Source organism: Phacochoerus africanus, chromosome 16 (genome assembly GCF_016906955.1).
Source record: "Phacochoerus africanus isolate WHEZ1 chromosome 16, ROS_Pafr_v1, whole genome shotgun sequence".
NCBI lineage: Eukaryota > Metazoa > Chordata > Mammalia > Artiodactyla > Suidae > Phacochoerus > Phacochoerus africanus.
Genome location: NC_062559.1, coordinates 36,908,230 through 36,935,645, shown reverse-complemented (window position 1 = coordinate 36,935,645; position 27,416 = coordinate 36,908,230). Strand labels below are relative to the sequence as shown.

At 44.3% G+C, this 27,416-nt stretch overlaps 1 protein-coding gene across 5 annotated transcripts in view; it reads right to left on the bottom strand.

Moving 5' to 3' along the window:
• The window catches only part of ELMO1 (engulfment and cell motility 1), a 561,177-nt gene that overhangs the window by 372,877 nt on the left and 160,884 nt on the right, over positions 1-27,416 (bottom strand). For all 5 annotated transcript variants that reach the window (XM_047763106.1, XM_047763109.1, XM_047763107.1 and 2 more), the window contains one exon: positions 9,579-9,629. In XM_047763106.1, coding sequence (XP_047619062.1) covers positions 9,579-9,629 — 51 coding nt within the window. The remainder of the gene's footprint in view (positions 1-9,578; positions 9,630-27,416) is intronic.

The window sequence follows — 27,416 nt, the reverse complement described above, 5'->3', positions numbered from 1 at the left end:
TAATCGGTTGCTGCTGTGGAAATGGAACATGTTTTACTAAGACGATCACCCACCAGCATAACGAAGCAAGACTCTGACTTGCTGGGGGTCTCAAAGAGTCACTCGCAGCAACAGTAAGAAAGACTTCTCCAAATTGTGTCAGACTGGAACATCCAGTTCATGGATGCATTAGCCTGAGAAGTTTCTAGGGAACCGTCAACCTGCTCCTGCACTTGACCTAGTGCCTGAACACGATACGGCCCGTTTTCATGGAGGGTCTTACCTTTCAGGGGAGACCTTCCTCCTTGCATGGTTGCCATCATCCAAGGACTCAACTCTTTATAAAAATCTAGAGTTCCCAGGATGTTCAGAGTTGGGCAAGTTTTCCTCTCAGTTCCGAGACATAAGTAAACCACTGGGGGGGGGGGCGGGGGCAGACCATTGATGAGGACGGGGGACTGGGCCAGCTTGGTGGGCTGTGGTGGGAAGCTCCCCGAAGGAGGAGTGAGAAGCAGGGGCTACTTCCTGCCCCGACACTCCTCACTCGTTAGCTCTGGTGCCTCAAGGAACTTCTCTTAATCTCTCTGGGCCTCGCCTTCCTCATCGGTGCCCTCAGGGGCGGTGAGGACATCTCATGTAGCTTTCTCAGGTCACAGATGGTTTCTCGGGGGGGCAGGAACCCTCATCAGGAAGGCCGCCAGGAAAAAGCTTGCTCCAGAGATGTCAGTCCCCGAAGTGCGCCCCAACCAAAGGAGTACATCAAACTGCTGGGACCATTTCAATGCATTATTTTCCCAGCGGGAATTGGAACAGGTAAAGATAAGTGTTCTTTTTAGGTTTTCTGATTTCTAAATAACACGGATATGAAACTTTTATTGTAAAAAACAATGGGAGAATAAAAGTTTTATTATTAAAATACTTGGGTTTTGTAAGGAAATCTTACTTTGTGGCATCCGTTATTGCCAAAGACGACTCTGCACATAATTCTACTCGGCCTTCCTTCAGACTAGTGTTTACAGTTATCTATTGCCAAGGTACAGCCCCTTCAAAATCAAAGACAGAATCCTCACTCACTAATGCAGCAAACACTCCTGGACTTTTACTCCCCGCTAGGCACGCTTCTGTACATTTGGGATTTGGCAAGAGACAAGAGTTCAGGGTTCTTGCCCTCCTGGGGCTTACAGCCTCAAGGTGGGGGACAGACAGGAAAACAAACCGATAATGAGAAATTAAATACTGATGAGTTCATAGCAAAATCTAAAAATGGAGGAACGTGAGAAAAAGGGACTGGTTCCTTTTTTTTTTAATTTTTTTTATTTAGGGCCGTACCCACGGCATATGGAAATTCCCAGGCTAGGGGTCAAATCAGAGCTACAGCTGCCAGCCTACACCACAGCCACAGCAACGCCAGATCTGAGCTCATGGCAACGCTGGATCCTCAACCCACTGAATGAGGCCAGGCATCGAACCCATATCCTCATGGATCTTAGTCAGGTTCGTTAAATGCTAAGCCACAAGGGGAACTCCCAGTGACTGGTTACTTTTTAAGAAGAGTTGGTTTTCAAGGGCAAGTGGCCTAAGGAAGTGACATTGATGCAGAGATCTGATTAAAAAGGAGTCAACCACATTGCGGAGGGGCGAGGGGGATATTCTGGGAGCAGGAATGGTGAGTTCCAAGGAAGAACAGAAGGAAGAACCCTGGCATCTCTGGAGGGGCTGAGGGGGGACCAGTGTGTCTAGGGTTGGAGGGCAAAAGAGAAGTGGGAAAGTGGGAGGAAGTGAGGATGGACAAGCAGACTGGGCAAGGCAGTCTAAGGAGCTCATGAGGAGCCAAGCTAGAGAAATCCTGGATGGTGATAAGCTTGCCTGATTGAAAGGATGCATTTAAATAACGAGACAGATGTGTGGGAGTTTGGGAGCTCTTAAAATAGCATTTATAGGAGTTCCCGTCATGGCTCAGCAGAAATGAATCTGACTGGTATTCATGAGGACACAGGTTCAATCCCTGGCCTCGATCGGTGGGTTAAGGATCCAGCACTGCCGTGAGCTGTGGTGTAGGTCACAGACACGGCTTGGATCCTGAGTTGCTATAGCTATGGAGTAAGCCGGTGGCTACAGCTTTGATTCGCCCCCTAGCCTGGGGACCTCCATACGCTGGGGGTGCGGCCCTAAAAAGACCAAAAAAAAATAGCATTTATATTTGAATGCTAGAAGCAATCAAAATGGTCTAAGCAATAGGACAAGGGTTAAATAACCCATGATATAGTCATAGGATGAAATAGTAACATGGAATTGAAAGTGAAACTTTCAGAGAATACAGGATACCACGGGCACATCCTCGTGATGGAATATTAGGAGAAAGGCTAGATGCAAATATATTTTATTGTTTGTGGGGCAGGGCTATGTGTTCATGGGCAAGGGCTTGTATCCAGAAGAATGTGAGAAGAAGAAATATGTCAGATTTGCTCACCGCTTTATTCCCTATACCTAGGACCATGCCTAACATTCAAAAAAGCATTCAAAAAACATTTAAGGAGTTCCCGTTGTGGCACAGTGGAAAGGAATCCGACTAGGAACCATGAGGTTGCGGGTTCAACCCCTGGCCTCGCTCAGTGGGTTAAGGATCCGGCGTTGCCGTGAGCCGTGGTATAGGTTGCAGACGCGGCTCGGATCCCGTGTTGCTGTGGCTCCGGCGTAGGCCAGAAGCACCAGCTCTGATTAGACCCCTAGCCTGGGAACCTCCATATGCCACGGGTGCGGCCCTAAAAGGACAAAAGACAAAAAACAAAACAAAAACAAAATTCAAAAAAATTCCACTAAATGCATGAAGATGTAAGTGATTATGCAGGCACACATAATATGCATAAACACAATCCAAGGAAACAATGCAAGATATGACCCGTAGTTATTTATGAATTATAATATTCTGCATCATTTTCCTGTAGCAAGGTTTTCCAACTTTCCATAATTCTGCAATATTTTTCTATTTTGGGGAAAATCGACACTATCTGAAAAAATAAAATAGTCTTAGTTCTGATTTCTCAAGCAGGTAGCCCAAATGACAAGAGTCTAGTAGTTGCGGGCGTGGCTGTATCAGATAGTGAGTTTTCCTTTCTGGCATTGTCCTAAGGATAGAAAACGAGGGTTGCCTCTGAGCCACTAAAACAGCCTGATGTGGCTGCCAAACATCCTGGGCTGAGAAAGCTCTGGGCCCAGGCTCAGAGGTCACAGTCTCAGAGGGCTCTGCGGTGGGTACAATATTTACAATGATCCCCAAGCAACTTCCAGAAAGGCTCTCGATCCGTGATACCAATTAAGAAGGGGTCTAAAAAGTCCTTAGGTTGACATGTTTCACAGATATTTTCAAATGTGTACTCAACATGGCCCAGCAATCCAACGACCCTTTCCTAGAATGTTTGCTGTGTTCTTCTAAAATGACTCCTCCACAGCTTTCTTTCTCTGCTTAAACTCCCCCAGCCCCTGCTTCCCTCACACTCATGAGCCTGACCTAGGTTTTACTGAGGAAATCAAAGCAATCGGCCAAGCGTTCGGGCATCTTCCTACTTCCAAGGGCTCTGCCCGGAGCCTCTATCCTCACAAATGGCCTCATCCTGAATCTATGCACCTAGCGTCCGGTTTCCTATTCAAGGTCCATGCTGCCCCCCCTCCGCCCCCAGCTCTCGAGCCCTTATCCTCTCACCTTCTCAAGGCTCTCCTTCTAAATTGTGCCCCCTTCTTCTGTACATCTCTCTCTGCAGTGGATCATTTCCAGCTGCAAACTTCTCTAACAGATCCCGTCTTAAAAAACGGGAATGTACAGACTGCTGTACACTGAGCCAGTTCCCCTTCGGCCGGGTCCTCGTGTCACTGCTCCCATTCTCAGCAAAAGCTCTGGAATGAAGAGGGGTCTCCTCACTGCACTGCACATTCTCTCTTCTCCTCACCTTCGTCCTCACTCCTACCTACCCTGAGAGCATCCATGACGCTCCCCACATCTCTGTGCGGCTCGCCCACCTCCCTCATCTGATCATCCTCCCTCACCTTCTCAGCAGCCTTCGGCACACCTAAGTGCGCCTTTCTCCTTGAAGCACTTTCTTCTCTTGGCTTCTTGCCTGGCTCCTCCTCCAAACCTGAGCATGTGCCCAGGGCTCTGCCTTCCCGAAGGCAGGTGACCTCGTCCAGCCCACGGCCTTCCTCACCGTGCACCTGTGATGGCTGGCACACCTCCAGGCTGCTGGACACACACCCCTACCTGCCTGCTCATGGACACACAATGTGCATTTCCAACCCTGTGTTGTCCCTTTCCTCAACCTTCTCCTCCAGTGAACAGCACCACTGTGGACTGCACCCAAACACCCGGGGCATCCTCGCTGCCTCCGTCAAGGAGCAATGCATCCAAAGTGTCAGGAAGTGCCAGGGCTTGCCCTCCAACTCTCCTTCACACCCTCCACATCCCTACGAGGTTAGGCAGCCCACACCATCTTGTGTCCTGCCCAGGCTGCTGCCCTGAACTCCTAACCTGTCCGCCTGCCACACTGGCCATCTGTGCTTGGGAAGCAGCCAAGGGGATCTCGTCACTCCTCTGCCTACAAGCCTCCACTGGCTTCATCTCTCTCTGTTCGGCTCAGAGGGCAATGGCAAGAAATAGAATTTAAGACATTTGACAATTCTTTTTGAACTTTCTCAGCTCAGCACTGAAAAAAAAAAAAAGAAAGAAAGAAAAAAGAAAAAAAAAGAAAAGTGGTTCCAAAAATTATTAATGGTCTTACTGTTAAGAATCTCTGATAACCTGAATCCACAGAGTGACCGAGATAAGACAGTTTTTCTTTTTGCCAGAGTAACAGGCCCCTCAAACCACTGTGACAGGTCTCTGACCTGGATGTTTCTAATATCAGTTCCCTCAACGAGAGAGGGCAGAAAGGCAGCATTAGGCTTAGAGCTGACAAAGCAATAATGGATACTTGATAAGCAGTTTTATTTATTATGTCCAAACAGACCAAAAGGAGAAATAATGGAAAAGAAGAGTTCAGGTCAAACGTAAAAGGGTTCTTAAAAATCTAATAGTTTGGAAAACTGGAACGTCTTCAGCACGGAACATTATGCTTCGCCTCTTGTGTATTGTAGTGGCATTGCCATATTTACTTGTGTGTGTATTTGTTTAATTAAAAGCAGCGGGGAGTTCCCGTCGTGGTGCAGTGGTTAACGAATCCGACTAGGAACCACGAGGTTGCGGGTTCGGTCCCTGCCCTTGCTCAGTGGGTTAACGATCCGGCGTTGCCGTGAGCTGTGGTGTAGGTTGCAGACGCGGCTTGGATCCCGCGTTGCCTGTGGCTCTGGCGTAGGCTGGTGGCTGCAGCTCCAATTCGACCCCTAACCTGGGAACCTCCATATGCTGCGGGAGCGGCCCAAGAAATAGCAACAACAACAAAAAAGACAAAAACAAACAAACAAAAAAACAACAACAAAAAAATTAAAAGCAGCGGGAGTTCCCGTCTTGGCGCAGTGGCTAACAAATCTGACTAGGAACCATGAGGTTGCGGGTTCGGTCCCTGCCCTTGCTCAGTGGGTTAACGATCCGGTGTTGCCACGAGCTGTGGTGTAGGTTGCAGACGCGGCTTGGATCCCGCGCTGCTGTGGCTGTGGCGTAGGCTGGTGGCTACAGCTCCGATTAGACCCCTAGCCTGGGAACCTCCATATGCCATGGGAGCGGCCCAAGAAATAGCAAAAAAAAAAAAAAAAAAAAGTAATGGCCACACAGAGAATAAAAAGCAATCTGTAAGTACTACCGGAAGTTATAAAATGAAAAAAGTATCCCAATATTAACAGTTTCCTGGGTTATCCCTTGAGAATCATTTTTATCCTTTTATCACCATACATCCACCTCCTTTCCATGTGTATAATAGGGGTCCCTCTATACACAGGGTTCTGCAATCTGATTTTGCAATTAATATTATGTTTTTGAGATGCCTCTGAGGCAGCAGATGCTGTATTCTTTTTAGCAGCTACACAGTATTGTATTACATGGATAGAACCTAGTGCATTTAACTAGTCCCAACTGACAGGCAGTTAACAGGTTCCAGTTTTTCATTACTGAAAGCAATGATGAATACACCCCTGCAAGGATGTGTATGGTGTGTTTGTGTGTGTGTGTCCTGCAGTGCTTTTGTGAGTGCATCTATTGTGTAAATTCCCAGGAGTAAAACTGTCAGGACAATGACATATGTATTTTAAGCTTGGGTGGATATAACTAAATTGCCATCCAAAGAAGATGCATCCATTTGTACTCAATACCACAGCATATTTGCCTCACATTTTGATTATCTAGGAGTGTAGATTTTCATCTCTTTTGAGGAAAAGATTGTGTTTCTTCTTTCATATATATCTATCTATAAAGATCTATATAGCTATAGTTAAATAGCCATACCTATATAGTCATATATAGATCTGTATAAATTTATCATTAGATATATAGTCTCCTTCTCCCTCTCTCTTAGGTATATGTATGTGTGTACACACACACACACACACACACACACACACACGAGCCAAGATAAAATAGGTAAGTAAATATAGATTTCTAGACAGAGAGAGAAATAGAGAGGAAGGAAACGCGAGATCATTTTTCTTCATAGCTTTTGGCCATCTGTTTTGGGAGCAGTTTGTTTATTCATAAGAGATCCTGTAAACTGCAGAATTAGCCCTCTATTTATCATGACTGTTGCCAATTGTTTTTTCTCAATTTGTTGTTTTTGACTTTGTTTCTAGAATTCTTTCCAAACATAAAGATTTTGTGAGGTTGTTTTTATTTTGGGGTAGTCAAATTTATCAGTATTTTCCTTTATGGCTTCTGGGGTTTGTATCCTACTTAGGGTGGCTTTCTGCACTCCAAGACTGCACATATATTTACTGTAAAAAGTGAAAACAATGGCCTGGTAACACGAACTTCCTTGTTTTGGAAGGAACAACAGCCAAAAATTATGTAAAAGATGCTTTGTGCAATGTGTGATCTCAGGTTAGATTTCTACTAATTATCATGGCAGGTACAAGGAAACACTATTTAGCTGCACAATCTCAACATTTCCAAACCTTGAAATGCTCGGAAACTCACATACATTTGCATGCGTTCCCTGGGTGTGTTCATTGCTATATTTTTCTGATAATGGGGTGATGGATACGGATATGACACTTAAAAGGCCACTAGAGAGACTCTTTAAAGATGTACAATGCAAAGGACGACGCTTAGACAAATGCTGGGCTTTTAAAAGAATAACAATAGAGGTTGTTTTTTAAGATCTTCTTTCATTAATGCCTTATCTTGCTAGGAACCAGAAACGATCATTCTATAATAGAGGAAGACTGAAAATAAATCAATAAAAATACCACCACCAATAGAGTGGAGGTGATACTCAGCAGAGTTGCACATCACCTAAAACAAGAGTGTGCAAGCCAGTGTGTATGCACATGAGTGTGTGTGAGTCCTTGTCTGGCTACAGAGAGTTCAGCTGAAAGGACTGGAAGTGCTAGCACAACCCCATTTGTTGTTTTCTTTGTGGTACCCTAACATTTCCTAGCAAATTTAATAAAGACAAGTTTTTTTTTAATTCTCTGATGGCTGCACCTATGGCATGTAGAAGTTCCCAGGCGAGGGATCGAATCGGAGCTGCAGCTGCCAGTCTACACCACAGCCACAGTAATTCCAGATCCAAGCCACATCTGCAAACTACACCACAGTTTATGGCAATATCAGATCCTCAACCCACTGAGCAAGGCCAGGGATCAAACCCGCATCCTCACTGAGGCTATGTTGGGTCTTTAACCTGCTGAACCACAACAGGAACATGCCACAGTGTGAGTAGGTTCACTCTGCAGATACTGACAAACCTCACCCTACCAAACACCTAACCTTCTTTCAAGGAGTAAATTAGCACTGCAGAAATTTTATTCAGGAGCCCATGGCAAATAAAAAAAGAGGACCAACTTCCTCTTTGGCTTAGAGAAGGCCGAGATTAAAAAAAAAAAAAAAAAAAAAAAAGCAGTACCTTTCTAATTCCAGGATGAAAGGAAAGGCCAGATCAACTCTTTCTGGCCCACAAGCAGATGGATAATTTCAGCAGGACAAATAATAACTACAAAACCCAAATGAAACCAAGATCTCGAAAGGTGACATTAACATGAATCATGCTGACGAAGGGAAGAAGATCACAGTAAGGCAGACAGAAACGTCTCAGTGCATCACATGGCCGCTGAAAAATGAGCACTAATGATAATTTCCATTAAGTGGAAAGAAGGCAGCAAAAGACAGTTCAGCCAACTCCAGTGGGCTTGTCACTGTGTTTAGGCTCGAGATGTTACTGGGTAAAAGGTTTAGGAGTTTTTTGTTTGATGTTTTTGTTTTGTTCTGTCTTTTTAGGGCTGCACTGGTGTGTATGGAGGTTCCCAGGCTAGGGGTTGAATTGGAGCTGTAGCCACCGGCCTACATCACAGCCACAGCAACACCAGATACGAGCGGTGGCTTTGACCTACCCCACAGCTCACGGCAACACCAGATCTTTAGCCCCCTGAGTGAGGCCAGGAATCGAACCTGCGTCCTCATGGATACTAGTCAGATTCATTTCCACTGGGCCACGATGGGAACTCCTAGGAGTTTTCAAACCTCTCTAATATAATTTTCAACAAAAAGAATTTGTGGTAGTTACAGTACCCACAATTTAACTTTAGCCAGATGCTTTCCCCAATTTTTAAATTTATTTTTAGCCTACCACATGGCTTCAGTGGAAACTGAAAATGAGAGCTAGACACAGTTTTCATCACATATGCAGAGTGGAAATAGTAACACTTGGTGTATTTTGTGCCGACGATTTTTTTAGGAAAGTGATAAAATGCACTGTGAAATAACATAGTTTAAGTATGCTAATGTTACAACCCAAAGTATGTATAAGCAAGCAAGCAAGATCAAGATAAGCAACACGGTCTCAGCTACAGTAATCTAAATACACTGTAGCATGTTATTTAGCAGCTTTTATGCAGAAGGCTTTAAAGTGTTTTTTTTCTAGAATCAGCTGTCAGGGAAACAGTATAAGTGGCAAACCCTTCTTAAACTATACTTTTGTGAATTGTCATAATGACTGACCCAAACCAGAAAATGCTTTAAAGTTCTTGCTCTTTCAACACACACAGACACACACCCACACCCACACCCACACAGACACACTCTCTGACTTTAAAAGGGAAGTAACAGTCTTGGGTTTTGTTTGCTTTGTTTGTCGTCTGAATTTGTTTTGATGGCCTTCAGTCCATTTGTGGGCAAGCAGGTAAAACCCATCAGCGCAGCTGAGTGATCCCGTCTGCAATATGAGAATTGTTGAAATGACCACAAAACTCAGACTTTAGAGCCGACTTACTTGCACATAACCTGGAACAAAAATTTCCTTTTCCGTAAAGCTAAATAGAAGGAGGGGCATTTCTGCCCATCCAGAATATGAGGACACGCCAAAGTCTTTTGTTTCACACCAAAGTCACCCCTTAAAATTAATATCCCATAATCACACATAACGAACTGGAGATCAAAGACTACTGGAAAACTACAAAGATCAACTTACTGGAGATGTGGTTAATCGAAGGATAGTGCCATTTTTTATTTCATTGCGATTCTGAAAAAGAAAAAAAAACTTTGTAAACCTTCAAGTGGAGGCTTGATAAAAAAAGAGAACAAAGGCAAATATAATCTAACAAACTCTATATAATAAGTAATGTATAATTCAATTTATGCTCACTTCTACAAAGAACTTTAAACCAAGTCCCAAAGGTATTAACTTTATGTGAAGTCATGGACAGCATTCAGCACAGAGGCAGTGAACATACACCCAGAGGATAGGAGTATGGGGCCCAAGAATAACCAAAAAAAAATTTTTTTGTTAAGTCATTAAGGATTAAGCTCAGCGGGGTACAGATCCAGTGTTAGCCACTGCTGTGCACAGGTTCAATCCCTAGCCCAGGAACATGACCCAGCAATAGCACTCCTACATACATACTTAAGAGAACCCAAACTACACATCCACAGAAAAATTTGCACATGAATGTTCATAGGAACTTTATTCATAATAACCAAAAAGTGTAAGCAACCCGAATGTCCATCAGAGGATGACTGGATAAACAAATGTGGTAAATCCATTCAGTGGAATATTATTAGGCCATAAAAAGAAATGAAGTATTAATGCACGCTAACACATGGATGACTCTTAAAAACATTATGCTAAGTAAAAGACTCTAGACACATATTTTATGATTCCATTTATCAGAAGAGGCAAATCCAAAGAGAAAGAAATTAGTGGTTTCCTTGGGCTGGGGGAGGAGGATTTGCAAATGAGTGCTAATGGGTGCAGGGTTTCTTTTGGGGGTGATGAAAATGTTCTAAATTTGATTGTGGCCAAGATTTCAGAAGTCTGTGAATACAGTTAAATCCAATGAATTGAACACTTTGACAGGTGATTTTTTATTTTTTGGATTGTGAATTATATCTCAATGAAGCCGTTATTTTTTTTTAAGAGGTTATAAAGAAACTCGATTTCTTCACACTCGCTGGTTCCCACTGCATGCTGCCTTGAAGTTAAGAACAAACAGCATAAATGAGCGGATCCCAAATTGGTCCATCTTTCCTTGCCAAGTATATTTGAGGTGAATGTTTTGAAGCTTTCCCTTAGCATCTTTGGCACTGAAGGGAGCATTTCACGGGCAGTTTTATTTTCTGCCACCAGAGTACGCACCATACTCAGTTTTGGAATTGACCTTCTGGGAGTCACACCACTGCAACCCCCATCCTGAAGCACCCAGGCCAGGAGGTTAATACAGGGCCTGTGGGTCATTCTCCTGCACTGTTTCGGACAAGCCACCAGCTAGTATTGCTCAGGCTGTAGCAGACACACAGAGGTGGTAGGACATTTCCTAGATGAAAGGCCCAAAACACACAGAACACTCACTTTCTCTCTCTCTCAGCCAGTTCTGATTATTTATTAGAAAATGAATTTTCTAAAGGAGTTATCTGAAAGCAAACAGGCTTCGGGCCAATACTTTCTTCCCAAGCAACCGAATCTGAATGCTTTACACCGAGTCCAGGTAGGCCTGAAAGCCCCACACTGCTGGATCCAAACCTTCTTTGGGCAACTTCAGCCCAATCTAGAGCATCCCCAGCCAGACACCCAGGGCCACCTCTTGAGACAACAAGGTCCTCATTATTGGATGTGTGCAGGCAAGGGCTGAATGACCGCCTGGCAGGCAGGCTCAGGTATGAGGTGGTGAAATGAATTTCAGTCTTTTAAAAAATTTCCTTTCAATTCTCAAATTCTATGATTCTATGAGAACTAGAGAGGAAGACCACAAATACTAGTTATAGAAGATTAAGGCAGCTGAATACATAGCCTACCTCTTTCCTGATCAGCTTCTAAATGAAGGGAAAAATGAGAGAGTCAGAAGATGAAAGACTGAAACATCTCCTTTACTGTGATTATGGAGAACAAGGCTCAGAGTAAGAACCAGCAGACAGCTAACTGAACCCTTAGATTTAGCACCTGTGGAGGTAAGACCAAAGGTAGGTTCCCTCCCAAGAGGAAAGGGGGGCCTGGTTTATTCTTGCCAAATTGCAAACCAAGTAGTAAATGAGGGTATGAAGAGGCCAGAAGGGTTTAGCAATCGTCTCATGGAAAATAGGAGTGGGGATGAAGTGTTCCTAATAAAAGCAATTAACTAGCATTTATTGAAAGGCACTGGGGTGAGTTTCTGAGTTTTGGTGGAATGTTTATTTAACCACCATAATAATTTTATGTTTCATTTTCAAGAAACCATTGCAGAACTATTCACAATAGCCAAGACATGGAAACAACCAAAATATCCATCGACAGATGAATGGATTAAGAAGATGCAGTATAGATTCACAATGGAATACTACTCAGCCATAAAAAATAATACCATTTGCAGTAACATGGATGGAACTAGAGACTCTCATACTGAGTAAAGTAAGCCGGAAAGAGAAAGACAAATATCATATGATATCACTTATATCTGGAGTCTAATATACAGCACAAATGAACCTTTCCACAGAAAAGAAAATCATGGACTTGGAGAATAGACTTGTGGTTGCCAAGGGGGAGGGAGTGGGGTGGATTGGGAGCTTGGGGTTAATAGATGCAAACTATTGCCTTTGGAATGGATTAGCAATGAGATCCTGCTGTGTAGCACTGGGAACTATGTCTAGTCACTTATGATGGAGCATGATAATGTTCAAAAATAGAATGCGTACATGTATGTGTAACTGGGTCACCATGCTGTACAGTAGAAAAAAAATTGCATTGAGGAAGTAACAATTAAAAATAAAATAAAATAAAAGACAAATACCATATGATATCACTTATATCTGGAATTTAATATATGGCACGAATGAACCTATCTACAGCAAAGAATCAAACTCATGGACTTGGAGAACAGACTTGTGGCTGCCAAGAGGGTGGGGGAGGGAGTGGGATGGACTGGGAGTTTGGGGTTAATAGATGCAAACTATTGCATTTGGAGTGGATAAGCAATGAGATCCTGCTGTGTAGCACAGGGAACTACATCTAGTCACTTGGGATGGAACATGATGGAAGATAATGCGAAAAAAAGAACATATGTGTGTGTGTGTGTGTGTGTGTGTGGGTCACTTCACTGTACAGCAGACATCGACAGAACATTGTAAATCAATTATAATAGAAAAAACAAAAATCTTAAAAAAAAGAAAAGATAAGAAACCAAAGCTGCCAAGAAGATAAGTTATTTGCCCAACATCATGGAGGGGGAAGGGGGGATTCAAACCTGTCCTGCTGAGGAGCAGAGGAGCTAACACCAGAAGCTGTGTGCTCTCTGGAAAAGATAAGAAGACCTAGACCTTGCATTTGTCTTTAGAGAGGTGAGCTCATCACCTGGGCAACAGACATGAGAGCAAAGACTTAAGAGTAGTATTAACAAAAGCTCTGCATATTCCCAGGCACTCCCCGGGGCGTCCACAGGGTGGGAGCAGGGCTGGGGCAGCCTCAAGCCCTTGACCTCCAGGCCCCCTTCTTGTCTCCTGCAATGCTGACTCCTGACTTTCTGGGATCCAAGTATGAGTTCTTTGCAGGAAGGGTCTCAAGGATTGTTTGTTTAAACCAAAAGCAACATTAAAACCAGTGACAGGCAGGGCTGAGTTTAACTTTTCCCCGCCTCGCACCAGCCGTGTGTGCTCAGTGCAAGCTACTTAACCACTCTGATCTAAGTTTACTCTTCCCTAAAATGGGAAGCACAAGTCATTGCCTAGAGGATGTAGTAAGCAAGAGAGGTGACAGATGAGCTGTGTCTGGCCCAGAATCGGTTCAAAAATGAGAGCAATCAGGACTGTTACACCAAGAGCAGCATGCATCCCTTTTGTCTGTGCCTTCTCAGTTGGCAGCTCATTTGCCTTCTGTCTCTTGCTCGTCCCTAAAAAAATTTTTTTAATCAGTGTTTTATATTCGGGACTAAAAAAGATAAGTAGAAGAACCACTGATATGTGCATTAAAATCTTTAAGGTCCTGACAGAAAGGTAGATCAAAATCAAAGACAGACATCTGCTTCAGAGATTATTCTATCAGGAAAATCACAGCGACCCCACCTCTTGTATTAGGGGCTGATGGAATCCTTCGCTCTCTGAGGATGCCTAACTTGGGATGTAAACAAAGGGAAAGGCTTGGCCTGGCTCTAATTTCACAACTTCCATCCAGACAGTGTAGAGCATCCCTTAAGAGGTGGGTTTCCAGGTAGGACAGTCTCATCTGGACCCACATTTCACTTCTTACCTAGGGAATCTGGTACAAGTGACAGCAGTCCTTTTTGCACCAGCTTGTTCCTGTGTAAAATAGGGCTGGTGCCTGTCTCCTAAGGCTGCTCGGAGGATTAAATGAAATAATCCATTTAAAGAGCTTAGAACAGTGAATGGCACATGGCAAACACTCATCCAAAAAAGTTAGCTCTTTATTCATAACTGCACAGATAATATCCAAAAGGCACGTTGATGCATATGCTTAGTTGTATTTAGCTCGTCTCTATATGTAATCCGATCCGTAAAAATAATAGTATGATCTATGTTATCCTAAGTCTAAGACCCTAAAGGCAGCAGCACACATACAGCAGAATAAAAAACATTAGCAACTGTATGCCTCTTCTATCAGCAGATCAGAGTGGCTGAGGAGGAGGCCTGGCACACAGCATGCTCCACATCAAAGGCTGGGAGCCCTGTACTCACCCTTTTGTCATACTCGGGCCTCTAGGTCTGTTTCAGAGGGGTCTTCTTTGATGCAATCCTCCAAGTGTTCAATAAGGGCGGTGTGTGTGTGTGTGTGTGTGTGTGTGTGTGTATGATTTTACTTACTTATCCTGCCTACTGGCTATCTCCCCTCTACCCGTGAACATACACTACCTGCCACGGCACTGGCAGGCACTGTTCTCCCTTCCTGCAGTGAGCAATAGACTGGTCAGCTTTGTCTCATCAACAGGTTGTCAGGTTGTGCTGGTGACCTTTGGGAAGCAGCTTTCAACAGGACCAACCCAGCAGCATTCAACTGCGCCCAGGGTCACCTTTACCCAGCCTGCTAAGAAACACTACTAGCTGACATCTAAACTGACATATAAAAGCATGTGGGGAAGGAAAGAAAAAAAAAATGGGCAAACTCCCTCCCTCCAAATAGAGAGGTGGATTCTGCCAAAACGAAGACTGTATCCATCAGCCCGTGCTAGGAAATTGCTCCGTGCCCCTTTCTGGGAAGTCAGTCTTTAATCCCCATACCTTTACGTGGCTTCAGAATCACCATGGGCATCAAAATGCAGATTTCCAGGACTCCCGCCCCCCTGGAGCCACTCACTCAGGGGTCTGGGATGCTGCACATCACTAGGCTCCCAAGTAATTCGGAGGCACAATAAAGTTTGGCATCTCCGCAGTCTGATGCGTAAGACCACAGAGCACACGGGGCGTAAGTATTCTGAATTTCAAGGTAATAAAGTGAAGCAAACAAGACTCATGCCAGCTCTCCAAAAAGGAAGAGGAGAAAGCAGCAGAAAGAACAGTTCTGCAGGGAAATGTCCAAACAGCACACAATGTTCGGGAAAATGACAAGGGGCCCAGTGACAGCCCGCGAAAGCCCCGCTGTCGCATTTACTCACACCCAGCAGTGGCAGACTGTACTAGCCCCTGACATTCACAGGCGTCTCCATAGGACGTCTTTGTGTTCCCCCACAGAGCCAGCTCCGTGACTCGGCCTCTGTGCGGATGGGATAATAAGATCCTGCAGAAAAATGTCACTGTTGTCATAGTTTCTCCCTCTGAAATTGGTTTTTCTCAGTATGCCAACTTTCTATCTGGCCGGACAAATTAAGAATTATTCCCTGGTCAAAAATTCCAAATTCTACCCCTCTTCCTGTTATTGAGCAAGGAAAGCAGGAGGTCAGGGGTGGGGTGGGGGGGAATTACGACCCCCCCGCCCCGCCAGGTCCAGGCAGCTCCAGGGTCTTTTCTTGGCTCTGTCTCTCCTCCTCCTCATTCTGTCTTTGTCCATCTCCCTCTCCCGATGTGACGAGGTCCTTCCTTTGGACTTATGACTAGGAAATAACACAGTTCTTCAGACTCATTACTCGATTATCACAAAGACTGATTTTGCGTGCAAACCTGATCCTTTCTGTCCTTTGTATGTTCATTTTTGTGATCTTCGAATTTGGGGGCTGAAGGAAATAACGAAGGACAGCATATGACATGCTGGTTGCTAGGTTACAGAGCGATGCCTCTACACGGAGGACTACGGGTCTACCATTTGAGGAGGAGGACGGAAATACCCGAAAATAAATCCCAACCCCCTATAAGCCAGGGAAAAAAGAGGTGAGGGTGGGGGAAAAGGATAGGAAAGAAGGGGTGGCAAAACCTCCTAAATGCCCATTCCCCGTAACTAACACTCCAGCCTTTTCAGGTCCTGAGCATCAGCCACCACGGTCCTCCCTCCCCTCCCCGCCCAACCCCAGGGGACTTTAGCAGTTTATCACCACCCGTGGATTGAAGCATCTGAATTTGACTTCTTTTCCACCCCCTTTTTTTTCTCATGTTCCTAACTAGATGCTAGTCCCAGGTATGGTTTTTCTTTAATCATTTCCTTCTCACTGCACCCAGGGACCCTTCCCACGATTCCCAAACCCAAAAGGCAGACAAGCCAGGTGTTGAGTAAGATAGCGTCCACTGCCCTTTTGCGCTGTATAAACACAGACCATGATGAAGGAAGGCCTGGGAGGCTTTGTTCTCTTTCTACCTGTCACGAGACCTGGGTGGGGGGAGTGGCGGGAAGCAGAGAGACAGCCCCACTGGAGCCCAAGGAGTCTCTGGGACCTGGTGAGCCCCAGGGGAAGAACCGGAGGAGAAGGCCTGTCCCCCTTGGCGTTTTACTCCACTGCTAGTAGAAGAGGAGATAAAGAACAATGTTTTACTGGAGAAGAACCTGCTTATCTTAAAGGAACAGGCCCCCTTAGATGTTCTCTGCTGCTAAAAAGAGGCGCCCTTTTAGAAAGGCGGGGAAGCTGCTAGTTTCCTAGCCAATTTCACATGGCAGGAGTGAGAACACATCTGCCTTTACCCGGTGACCGGACTCCAGGCCCAAAAGCTCAGGGCAGAACCTGTCCATGTCCATGTCTACATCCATGTCCCTCTAACACCTTGGATAAGAACTAACGGAGTGCAGTCTGTTAAGAAATGATGAAAGGTCGTTATTTAGATGGTGATTCTTGAACGCAGCTTTGAAGTCAGAGTAGCCAGTCCCCTTCGGCACAGAGGTGAGGAGGATGATTTTGACAACACGGACAGGAGAATAAGCACCAGCAAGGTACACTGTGAGCTTCAAAGAGTGAGGATATGTATTCAAAAACTCTCTTTCCACTTCAGCGCTGGACTGGGGGAATAATAAGGGAGTGAGGACGATGGACCAGCAGGGGTCTGGGGGCCTGGAGCCAAGTGCACTGGGCTGGAAGGAAGGAAGCCCAGGCTGAGCCTGCACGAACTGACTTCTCATGTGACCTTGGGCAGGTCCGTTGGCTTCAGTCTCCTCATCAACGGAATGGAAGCAAGGGGCCCAAGCCCAAGGTCAATTCTCTTCACTTCTCTTTTATTCACAACGCAATAAAGAGGGGACATTTAAGGCTTTTGAGCAAGTTGGTCGATATGATGAAGGGGATGTGTGAGAGAAACGAATCTATCAGGAGCAGTGAATCAGACTGGAAAGGGAGGAAATCAAGGAGACCGGGCAAGGTGGTGGAGGGATCCAGCAGTACCCTGCCACCTTGCAGGGCTTGGCACGTCCTAAGTTAGACCCCAGGCTCCAACCACGCAACCACTGGCTCTGAGCATCTCTCGTCTCCAATTTAACAATCTAATAGATGAGCCCAAGAACCAAAAAGCTAGGAAGCAATAAGTTCTATGACAAAAATATGTGCCTTCCTCCCATTCATAAGTTGAAGGGCAGTAAATAGACACCCATTTTTCATGGGTGATTTTGTAATGTTTAACGAAAGCCTTAAAAATCAAAATCAAATTCTATGTATTTTTCCTTTGGAAACATCAGCGATGCAGCCATTTACATAGGATGTCTATGGCAGCATTGCTTATAACAGAGAAACAAAACTAAAAGCAAGCCCAAGTGGTCCAGCTGTTCATTTACTGCCTCTCAACCCTGAATTCAACATTCTTGGCTGGACGTTGTATCCTGGAGTTGGCCCTTGCAGGCATTTTTCCTCTGCCATCTGGAAGAATGTTAACGAGCATACTGGAATGATCCTGCCTGAGCCTAGAAAGGCAGTTCAGTTTCGATCCGCTATTATATGATGGTTATTATTAAATGTAGAAACCCTCAGGCCTCATCCACCCTAGGGTCTCTTCCACCCTCAGGCCCTTCTAAGCAGCTCTGCTTACTCCACCATCAGAAGCCACTTCTAAGCAGCTCTGCTTACTCCACCTGCCAGCAACAGACACACTCCCGTCCTTCAGCACAGGCCTGCCTCCTTCATCACTGCAGGGTGTGCCTGGGAGAGCCGTGCCCTCTTTGAAGAAGCCTGGGGAAGGGGCAGTTCCCTCTCTTGGTCTTTAGTGCTTAAACTGTTCTCTCCTCTCCATGCTAGAGGCCACAGCTACTTTGCTGCAACCAGAGTCCTTTTTTTTTTACCCCTGTGCCTATAGTTAACATTTACCAATTTTTAAGTTTTCCCTTTTCTAATAATGGCATGGTTTCTATGTTCTGACTAAACCCTGACAGATTTACCACGTCTTCCAAATGTCACTTAATGTGAAGGAAAATTTAAATAAATATAGTAAAGCTGGCCAATGATACATAATACAGCCATTGGAGTGTGCTGGTATGAAAGAGTATTGCATATGAGAACATGTCACATGGTACTGTGAAGTGTGGAAGGAAAATTAAAACGGAGTTGGTATTTGGAGTTCCTGCTGTGGCACAGTGGGTTAAGACTCTGACTGTAGTGGCTCAGTTGCTGCAGAGGTGTGGGTTCGAAACGAGTTAAAAGGATCTGGCATTGCTGCAGCTGCAACATAGGATTCACTCCTTGGCCCAGGAACTACCATTTGCAGTGGCTATGGCCATTAAAAAAAAACAACAACAAAAAACAACTGGAGTCCATATTGCTAAAAGAGCTTTTTTAAATGGAGCTGAGGGCCTTTAAGGAAATGTGACCTATGCACATCTCAGCCTGGATGAATCTGACCTCTTAACTTGATGAAGACATCCAGAACACTTGCCAGAAATTCAAAATACTTATCAGACACTTACCGTTGTGACGGTCTATATTACGTATTAGACTCCTAACATAAAACAACCTGTGATTCCTTAAGGACCAAATATCTTTTCTTTTTTTCTTTTTTGCTTTTTAGGGCCGCACCTGGGGCATATGGAAGTTCCCAGGCTAGAGGTCAAATCAGAGCTATAGCTGCTGGCCTGCCCCACAGCTCACGGCAATGCCGGATCCTTAATCCACTGAGCAAGGCCAGGGATTGAACCCATGTCCTCATGGATACTAGTCAGATTTGTTTCCACTGCACCACAACAGGAACCCCCAGGACCAAATATTTTCTTGTTCACATCAGAGTCCATCAGAATTCTCATTAGGAAACTTTTAACAACCTCATGGCTTTTGGTCTTTACAAGCCCCTGACTCTTTCTCTTCCTTGGAACACTCTTTCATGGTCACCTCAATCTGTGCCTCCCAAAGTGCAATTCTTAAGACCCCAAATAGGCTCCTTTCTTACTTGCAGCCTCCTGCATTATTTTTTTAGTTGGCAAGTGAAAAATGAAGGCTGCAAAGTAGTACTGCAGTATGAGTCCAAATTGACGTAAGGAATACAATGTGTGTGTATATACACCGGTAAAATGCTGGTGCCCAGGCAGAAAATCAGGTGAACAATGCTTCTCACTTGCAAAATATAAAAAAAGGAAAGAAAGAAGGAAACATGCCTGATATTGTATTTGCCCAATACGGTTAATGAAGATTGGCTTTATATCTAAGGGAGAGAGCAACCTCCCTGGTTTGGGACAAGAAGGACCTGCACAAGCTGGGGTGAGCCATGTTAAACCAGCTTTCTCCTGCAATCCCATTTTTCTATCCATCTGAGATAAAGATTTGATTGCAGGCCCCTCTGCTCTCAATTTTAACCTACCAATCACATGACGTGTGCAAATGTGAAAACCTGTGTTGCCATGGGAAAATCAGAGCCTGTGGTCTCAGAAATCCACAAAGGGCTGCAGAAGAGAGCTGCACTTACAGGAAAGAAGATCACGCTTGCAAAAATATATATACATATATTTTAAAGGGCCATTCCAGTGGCATTGGCAGGGACCACTGAGGCTGCTGCTACACAGCTGAAAAAACAATACCGACTGTGGGGCCTCTTCTAGGCAAAGCCATTACCATCAGAGGACTATGGAGTGAGAACTAGACATAAACCTTTACAGTGGAGTAGCTATGGAACAAAGTGGGATGGAAACACCAGAGAAGGAAGAGTGACTGAGCTTTCCAGCTGGCTTCAAAGAGCTAGTGTGGTGTCACGTGGTGGCATCCCAAATACTACCTGCTAGGGAGTAAGCCTCCCAGATACCAGTATCAGATGGGCCTGATTCAAACCTTGGCATCGCAACTAACAGCTCTGTCACCTGGGCATCTGGCACAGCTCCTGGCACATAGCAGGTGCTCAGTGACTAATCGGTAAATTAATACATGGGTGTGACAACGGCTCTGGCCTCCCTCGCTGCTACATGAAGACCCTCAGCCCTAGACCGTATGGTGTTGTCATGGGGATTGAATGAGACAGTGCTTATAAAGGTTTTTCCTGGCACCCCACAAGGACTCAATACATCATTCATAAAGAAGAGGCAGCCTAGGTACTGGGTACCGAAAAGAGGGAAAATTTGCCACATCAAGAAAGGGGAAGAGAAGTTCAGGCAGAGGAAACACAGGCCAGGCCATTTTGTTCCCCTGCCTAAGACATTGCAGGGCAAGGATTCTTTTCCCTTTCTTTCTGCCCCCTGGTCATGGATGTTCTGGCAGTTTGGTGAAGTGTCTTCTCTGAATATTGTTTTTAAATGCATGGGTTTTTTTTTTTTTCTTTTTATGGCTGCAACTGTGGCATATGGACATACCCAGGCTAGGGGTTGAATTGGAGCTGCAGCTGATGGCTCACACCACAGCCACAGCAATGCCAGATTAGAGCGAGCTGCATCTGCAACCTATGCCACAGCTTGCAGCAACACCAGGTCCCTAACCCCCTGAATGAGGCCAGGGATCTAACCACATCCTCACTCACCGACACCATGTCGGGTTCTTAACCCACCAAGCCACAACAGGAACTCCAATGCATAATGTTTTTAAGTGCATAAAAGTAAAATACATAAGCTCACAAATCAACAGTTATCCAATTCTTAAAATTGCGCTATAGTGGGAGTTCCCGTTGTGGCTCAGTGGTTAACGAATCCGACTAGGAACCATAAGGTTGCAGGTTCAATCCCTGGCCTTGCTCAGTGCGTTAAGGATCCGGCATTGCCAGGAGCCATGGTGTAGGTTGCAGATGCGGCTCGGATCTGGCGTTGCTGTGGCTCTGGTGTAGGCCAGTGGCTACAGCTCCGATTTGACCCCTGGAGCGGCCCAAGAAATGGCAAAAAAAAAAAAAAAAATCGTACTATAGTAATATATGTGCTGCTTTATCAGTGTAGATATCAGCAAACTTTTTCCAGAAAGGGTCAGATAGTAAGTATTCTAGGCTTTGTGGGGCAATAAAGTTTCTTTTGTAACTATGATACATAAATGAATAGGCTTGGCTGTATTGTATTCCAATAAATTTTATTTACAAAACCAGGTGGCAGCCTGGATTTGGTCCACAGGCTCTTGTTCACTGGCACCTTTATCGATGCATGAAATAACAAGATACACTATAAGTTCTAATAACTACCGTAATTTCTAATTAGTGTAACAATCATAAATGACATTTTGAGATCACTGCAATAATAGTAATAAATGGAAATATCTGTAATTTCTACCTGTAACATCAGCACAGATACTGTTTATATTCCTGTGGCTTGTTGCCTATATTCATAATTGAAATAATGCAAAATTTTGATTTTCATATAGCTGTAGCTTTCTTCTTCTTCTTTTTTTTTTTGTCTTTTTGCCATTTCTTGGGCCACTCCCACGGCAGATGGAGGTTCCCAGGCTCGGGGTCGAATCGGCCCTGTAGCCACTGGCCTATGCCAGAGCCACAGCAACACGGGATCCGAGCCTTGTCTGCAACCTACACCACAGCTCACGGCAACGCCGGATCGTTAACCCACTGAGCAAGGGCAGGGACCGAACCCACAACCTCATGGTTCCTAGTCGGATTCATTAACCACTGCGCCACGACAGGAACTCCTGTGCTTTCTTCTATAGAAGTTCATGGACAGTGAGTTAAAACAGTGGCTTTCCAGAGTTCCCACTGTGGCACAGTGGGTTAAGAATCTGACTGCAGCGGCTCAGATCAATGCAGAAGCGTGGGTTTGATCCCCAACACAGTGGGTTAAAGGATTTGGTGTTGCCCCGGCTGCGGCTCAGATTTGATCCCTGGCCTGGGAACATCCATGTGCCACAGGTGCAGCCATTGAATATATATATATATATATATATATATATATATATATATATATTTTAAGTGGCTTTCCATTGTACTAGAAGAAAATCCAAATTCCTACCATGGTTTAAAAGACTCCCAACATGGCCCAGCCAACCTCTACAATCATATCTGATACTCCCCACTCCCCAGATCACTATCCTGTTTCCTTTTGTTCCTTATCACACCAAGCTCGTCATGCGTCAGGGCTTTAGAACTGGCTGTGCCTTTTCCTGCAGTGCTATGATCTGCCTCCTTGTTATTCTCAAGTTTTGCCACAAATGTCACCTCTTTAGAGAAACATTCCCTCATGCCTTACAGCAATCTTGGCCACAGATCCAGGGGCTTGCAGAGAGTTGCAAGTTGCCCCAGGGATGGTACAGCCCCAAAGTGAAGACCTGGAACCCAGGCGTTTGGGTGGCGCAAACCCCGACAGCGGAGTGACAGCCCAAAAGAGGGTAAGTATGTTTCCTGGGGCTCAAATAATTGGAAGACGAAGGGTCTTAAGCCCCGCCCCCCCAATTCTGGAAACCATGTCTCCCCTCCTGTGACTTCATTTACATCTGGTTACCTGGAAACTTAAACCAAGGCAAGTCATATTTCTGACCCATTCTTGAACCTAAATTACTTGGCTAGCCTAGCAGAGTAAGCTGGATGGCAAAACCTCCCACACTCTGCCCACATATCTTTATCATGTCACCCCATTTATTTCCTTCAGAGCACTTATTCCAACCTAAAAATAAATAAAATCATTCCTAAAATTTTATTTTTAAAAAATTTCCTGTCCAGCTCCACCCACACCCATGAGAACATAGGCATGAGAGGAGTGGGCATCTTCCGGTTTTGTCATCACCTGTGCCTACAGCAGTGCTTGGTATGTAAAACGTGCTCAATACCACATATTTTGAATACATGGAATAGATATTTTAATCATAGTAGGTCCTAAAGCAATAGCCAGGATGTATCTGCAAACTAAAGCTAACTGGCCACTTATGTCTTCAAAGAGAGAAATACAGTCCCTTTCTCTCTCCCACAATGTAGATAAATCCCAGAAACATCGTTCCTGTCCTTCGCTATTCTACAACCTCAGTCAACCGGTGGCTCCTTACTTACTGTTCATCTAAGCCATAGCATCAGGTTGCCTAACACAAAAACAGGGTTACAAAAAGCCCCAGACTTCTACAGCTGACCTCTGAGGCTCACAAGACCACCAAGAAGCACTCCCAGAAATGCACCTATTTCAGCCCTAAGAGGAAGGCCCAGTTATGAGCACAGGCTAGACAGAGGCCTGAGAAAAGCAGGATCTGGCCTCAGTGCTGGAAGTGAAAGTACCTGGCAGTTCACTCTAGAGAAAGAATGGCCTTTAGCTTGAATCCCACTAGAGCTTCCTTCCTTCCCTCTCATCTTTTCTTCCTCCTTGCACCAGGAGCAAAATTAGTGTTTAAGCAGAATTTTTCTATAGGAGTGAGTATGGATGATAAATGAAAGAGGAGGGAGTTAAAACAGTCAAAAGTTTGAAAGAATAACCATAAAACTCCTAGAAGAAAACATAGGCGGTAAGCTCCTTAACATGGGTTTCAGACTTTTTAGATTTGACATTACAAGCAAAGGCAACAAAAGTAAAAAATAAACAAGTGGGAGTACATCAAGTCAAAAAGCTTCTGCACAGCAAAGGAAATCATCAATAAAATGAAAAGGCAACATACTGAATAGAAGAAAATGATTTATAAATGACTTACAAATCATGTATCTGATAAGGGGTTAATATCCAAAATACATGAAGAACTCATATAACTCAATAGCCAAAACACAAACAATCTGATGGGGAAAAAAAAAATGGACAGAAGAACTGAACAGACATTTTTTCCAAAGAAAACTGGCCAAGAGGTACATGAAAAGATGCTCAATATCCCTAATTACCAGGCATCTGCAAATCAAACCACAATGAGATATCACTTCACAACGGTTTTCACCATTATCAAAAAGATAAAAAATAGCAAATGTTGGCAGGGCTGTGGAGAAAAGGGAACCCTTGGCACACTGTTGCAGTGGTGCAGCTGCTGTGAAAAATAGTATGAAGGTTCCTCAAAAAATTAAAATAGAACTACCATGTGATCTCGCAATTCCACTTCTGGGTGTTTATCTGAAAAAAAACACAATGCCTAACTTGAAAAGATAAGTGCGCCCATGTTTACTGCAGCATTATTTGTAATAGCCCAGACATGGAAATATCCTAAGTGTCCACTGATGAATGGAAAGTGGGATATTACATGTACAATGAAATATTATTCAGCCATGAGAAAAGGGAAATTCTGCCATTTGCAACAACATGGATGAACCTTAAGGACATTACGCTAAATGACATAAGTTAGACAGGCGTTCCTGAGGTGGCACAATGGAAACGAATCCAACTGGGAACCATGAGGTTGCAGGTTCAATCCCTGGCCCCGCTCAGTGGGTTATGGATCTGGCACTGCCGTGAGCTGTGGTGTAGGTCACAGATGCAGCTCAGATTCCATGTTGCTGTGGCTGTGGTGAAGGCTGGCAGCTGTAGCTCTGATTCGACCCCTAGCTTGGGAACCTCCATATGCCACAAGTGCAGCCCTAAAAGAAAAGAAAAGAAATTCAGACAGAGAAAGATAAATACCATATATCTCACTCGTGTGTGAAATCTTAATAAAAAAGCAAACAATCCAGAAACAGAGAACAGATTGGTGGTTGTCAGAGGTGGGGAGTATGGGGTGGGCAAAATGGGTGAGGGGTGTCAAAGGTACACATTTCCAGTTGGAAAATAAATAAGTGATGGGAAAGTCATGGACAGATGGTGACTACAGTTAATAATACTGTATTGCAAATATGAAAGTTGCTAAGAAAAAGGGGTAACTGGGTGGTAAGGGATGTTACCTAGACTTACTGCGGTGATGGTTTCACACCACATACAAATGTTCGATCATTATGTTGTACACCTGAAATTAACATAATGTTAGGTCTGAGTTCTTGCTGTGGTGCAGCAGGATCAGGAGCTTCTCTGCAGCGCTAGGACATAGGTTCCATCCCTGGCCTGGCACAATGGGTTAAAGGATCTGGCATCACCGCAGCTGAGACATAGGTTGCCACTGCAGCTCAGATCTGATCCCTGGCCCAGGAACTCCATATGCCGTGGGGCGGCCACATACACACAAAAAAACATAAATATAAATGTAAACATAAATATATATAACAAATACTGTGGTGAAATGATCACCAGAGTAAGTCTAGGTAACATCCCTTACCCTTTTTTCGTAGCAACTTTCCTATGTGCAATACAGCATTATTAACTACAGTCACCATGCCGTCATGACCTTCCCATGACACGTCCATATTATATACACACATATACAATACATAGAATGTTATGTCAGCTAAACCTCAATTTTAAAAACCTTAAACATACTAAAAACCTCATCTACATCTTCGCTTTTCTCCTCCTTTTTCACCAATACACCCACCCTGCCCTTGGACATCCAGGCCTCGCCTCCTGAAGCTGGTTGTCCTTTGGGGAGGACTAAACCTCAAGTCTGTGAAGCACGGGTGAAGTAGCAAGCAAGAGCAAGAACACACGAGTCATCGAGGACAGGTGTTTCCCTCAAGAGTTGACCCAGGAGTTCCCGTCGTGGCTCAGTGGTTAATGAATCTGACTAGGAACCATGAGGTTGCAAGTTCCATCCCTGGCCTTGCTCGGTGGGTTAAGGATCCGGCGTTGCCGTGAGCTGTGGGGTAGGTGTAAGCCTATGTGGCCTGGATCCCGCATTGCTGTGGCTCTGGCGTAGGCCGGCGGCTGCAGCTCCAATTTCACCCCTAGCCTGGGAACCTCCATGTGCCAAGGGAGCAGCCCAGGAAATGGCAAAAAAGACAAAAAAAAAAAGTTGATCCGAAGTTATTGCCAGAGAAACTCTTTTTTATAGACTTATTCCCTGCCATAAATGTGTCTATCCAGATGAATTAACTAATCGGAATAAAGGGACAGCTACCTGGTGAAATAATTGCCTTTATACTTTATAATTTAGACTCTATAATGAGATTTTGGTTTTTTTACCATAAAAAACACTGCAAAACAAGCTTGACATACATCAAAGAAACATCAGCTGATTTAAAAGCAAGGGTATTCAGCAATAGGTAACGATTTAGATAAAACTGAGTTTAAATCCAGGCTGAAAAAAAAAAAAGGAGTTCCCGTGTAGCGCAGTGGTTAACGAATCCGACTAGGAACCATGAGGTTGCGGGTTCGGTCCCTGCCCTTGCTCAGTGGGTTAAGGATCCGGCGTTGCCGTGAGCTGTGGTGTAGGTTGCAGACAAGGCTCGGATCCTGCGTTGCTGTGGCTCTGGCGTAGGCTGGCGGCCACAGCTCCGATTAGACCCCTAGCCTGGGAACCTCCATATGCCACAGGAGCGGCCCAAGAAATAGCAAAAAGACAAAAAAAAAAAAAAATCCAGGCTGTACAATTAGTCATATACAATCACCAAGTTACTGAATCTCTCTGATACTTAATTGGTTAATAATATAAAAAACAAGAAATACACTGATAAATATATCTCAGTGTATTTGCAGAAATTAAGCTCAACAGAAAGGCTTGTACACAGCAAACACTCAATAAATCATACATAAATAGCCATAAAGAGTGGAAGTGCTTAAAAAACAGATACAATTTATGATAGATACAAAATTATGAGGTTCCTAGGCCTATATTTTACTCAATGTATGTAAGAATTTTGAGGGAATAATTATCAAACTGTTGAAGAATATTAAGAGACATTCTAATAAACAGAAAAATATATTGTTTTGTGGATAAGACAAACAATATGCTAATGAAAATAATCCCCCCAATTAATCCCTAAGTTAATTCCTTTTTGATCAAAATGTTTATAGGATTTGACAAGCTGATGCTAAAATTCATAGGGCAGATTAAAAGGCAGCTTATACTATGCACAGTGATGTGTGTGTGTGTGTGTGTGTGTGTGTGTGTTATTTTGGGGCAACACCTGCAGCATATGGAAGTTTCCAGGCCAGGTGTCAAATCAGAGGTATAGCTGCCACCCTGCATCACAGCCTCAGCAATGCCAGATCCGAGCTGCATCTGTGACCTACACCACAGCTCACGTCAACAGCAGATCCTTAACCCACTGAGCAGGGCCAGGGATCAAACCCTGGATACTAGTCAGGTTCATTACTGCTGAGCCACAATGGGAA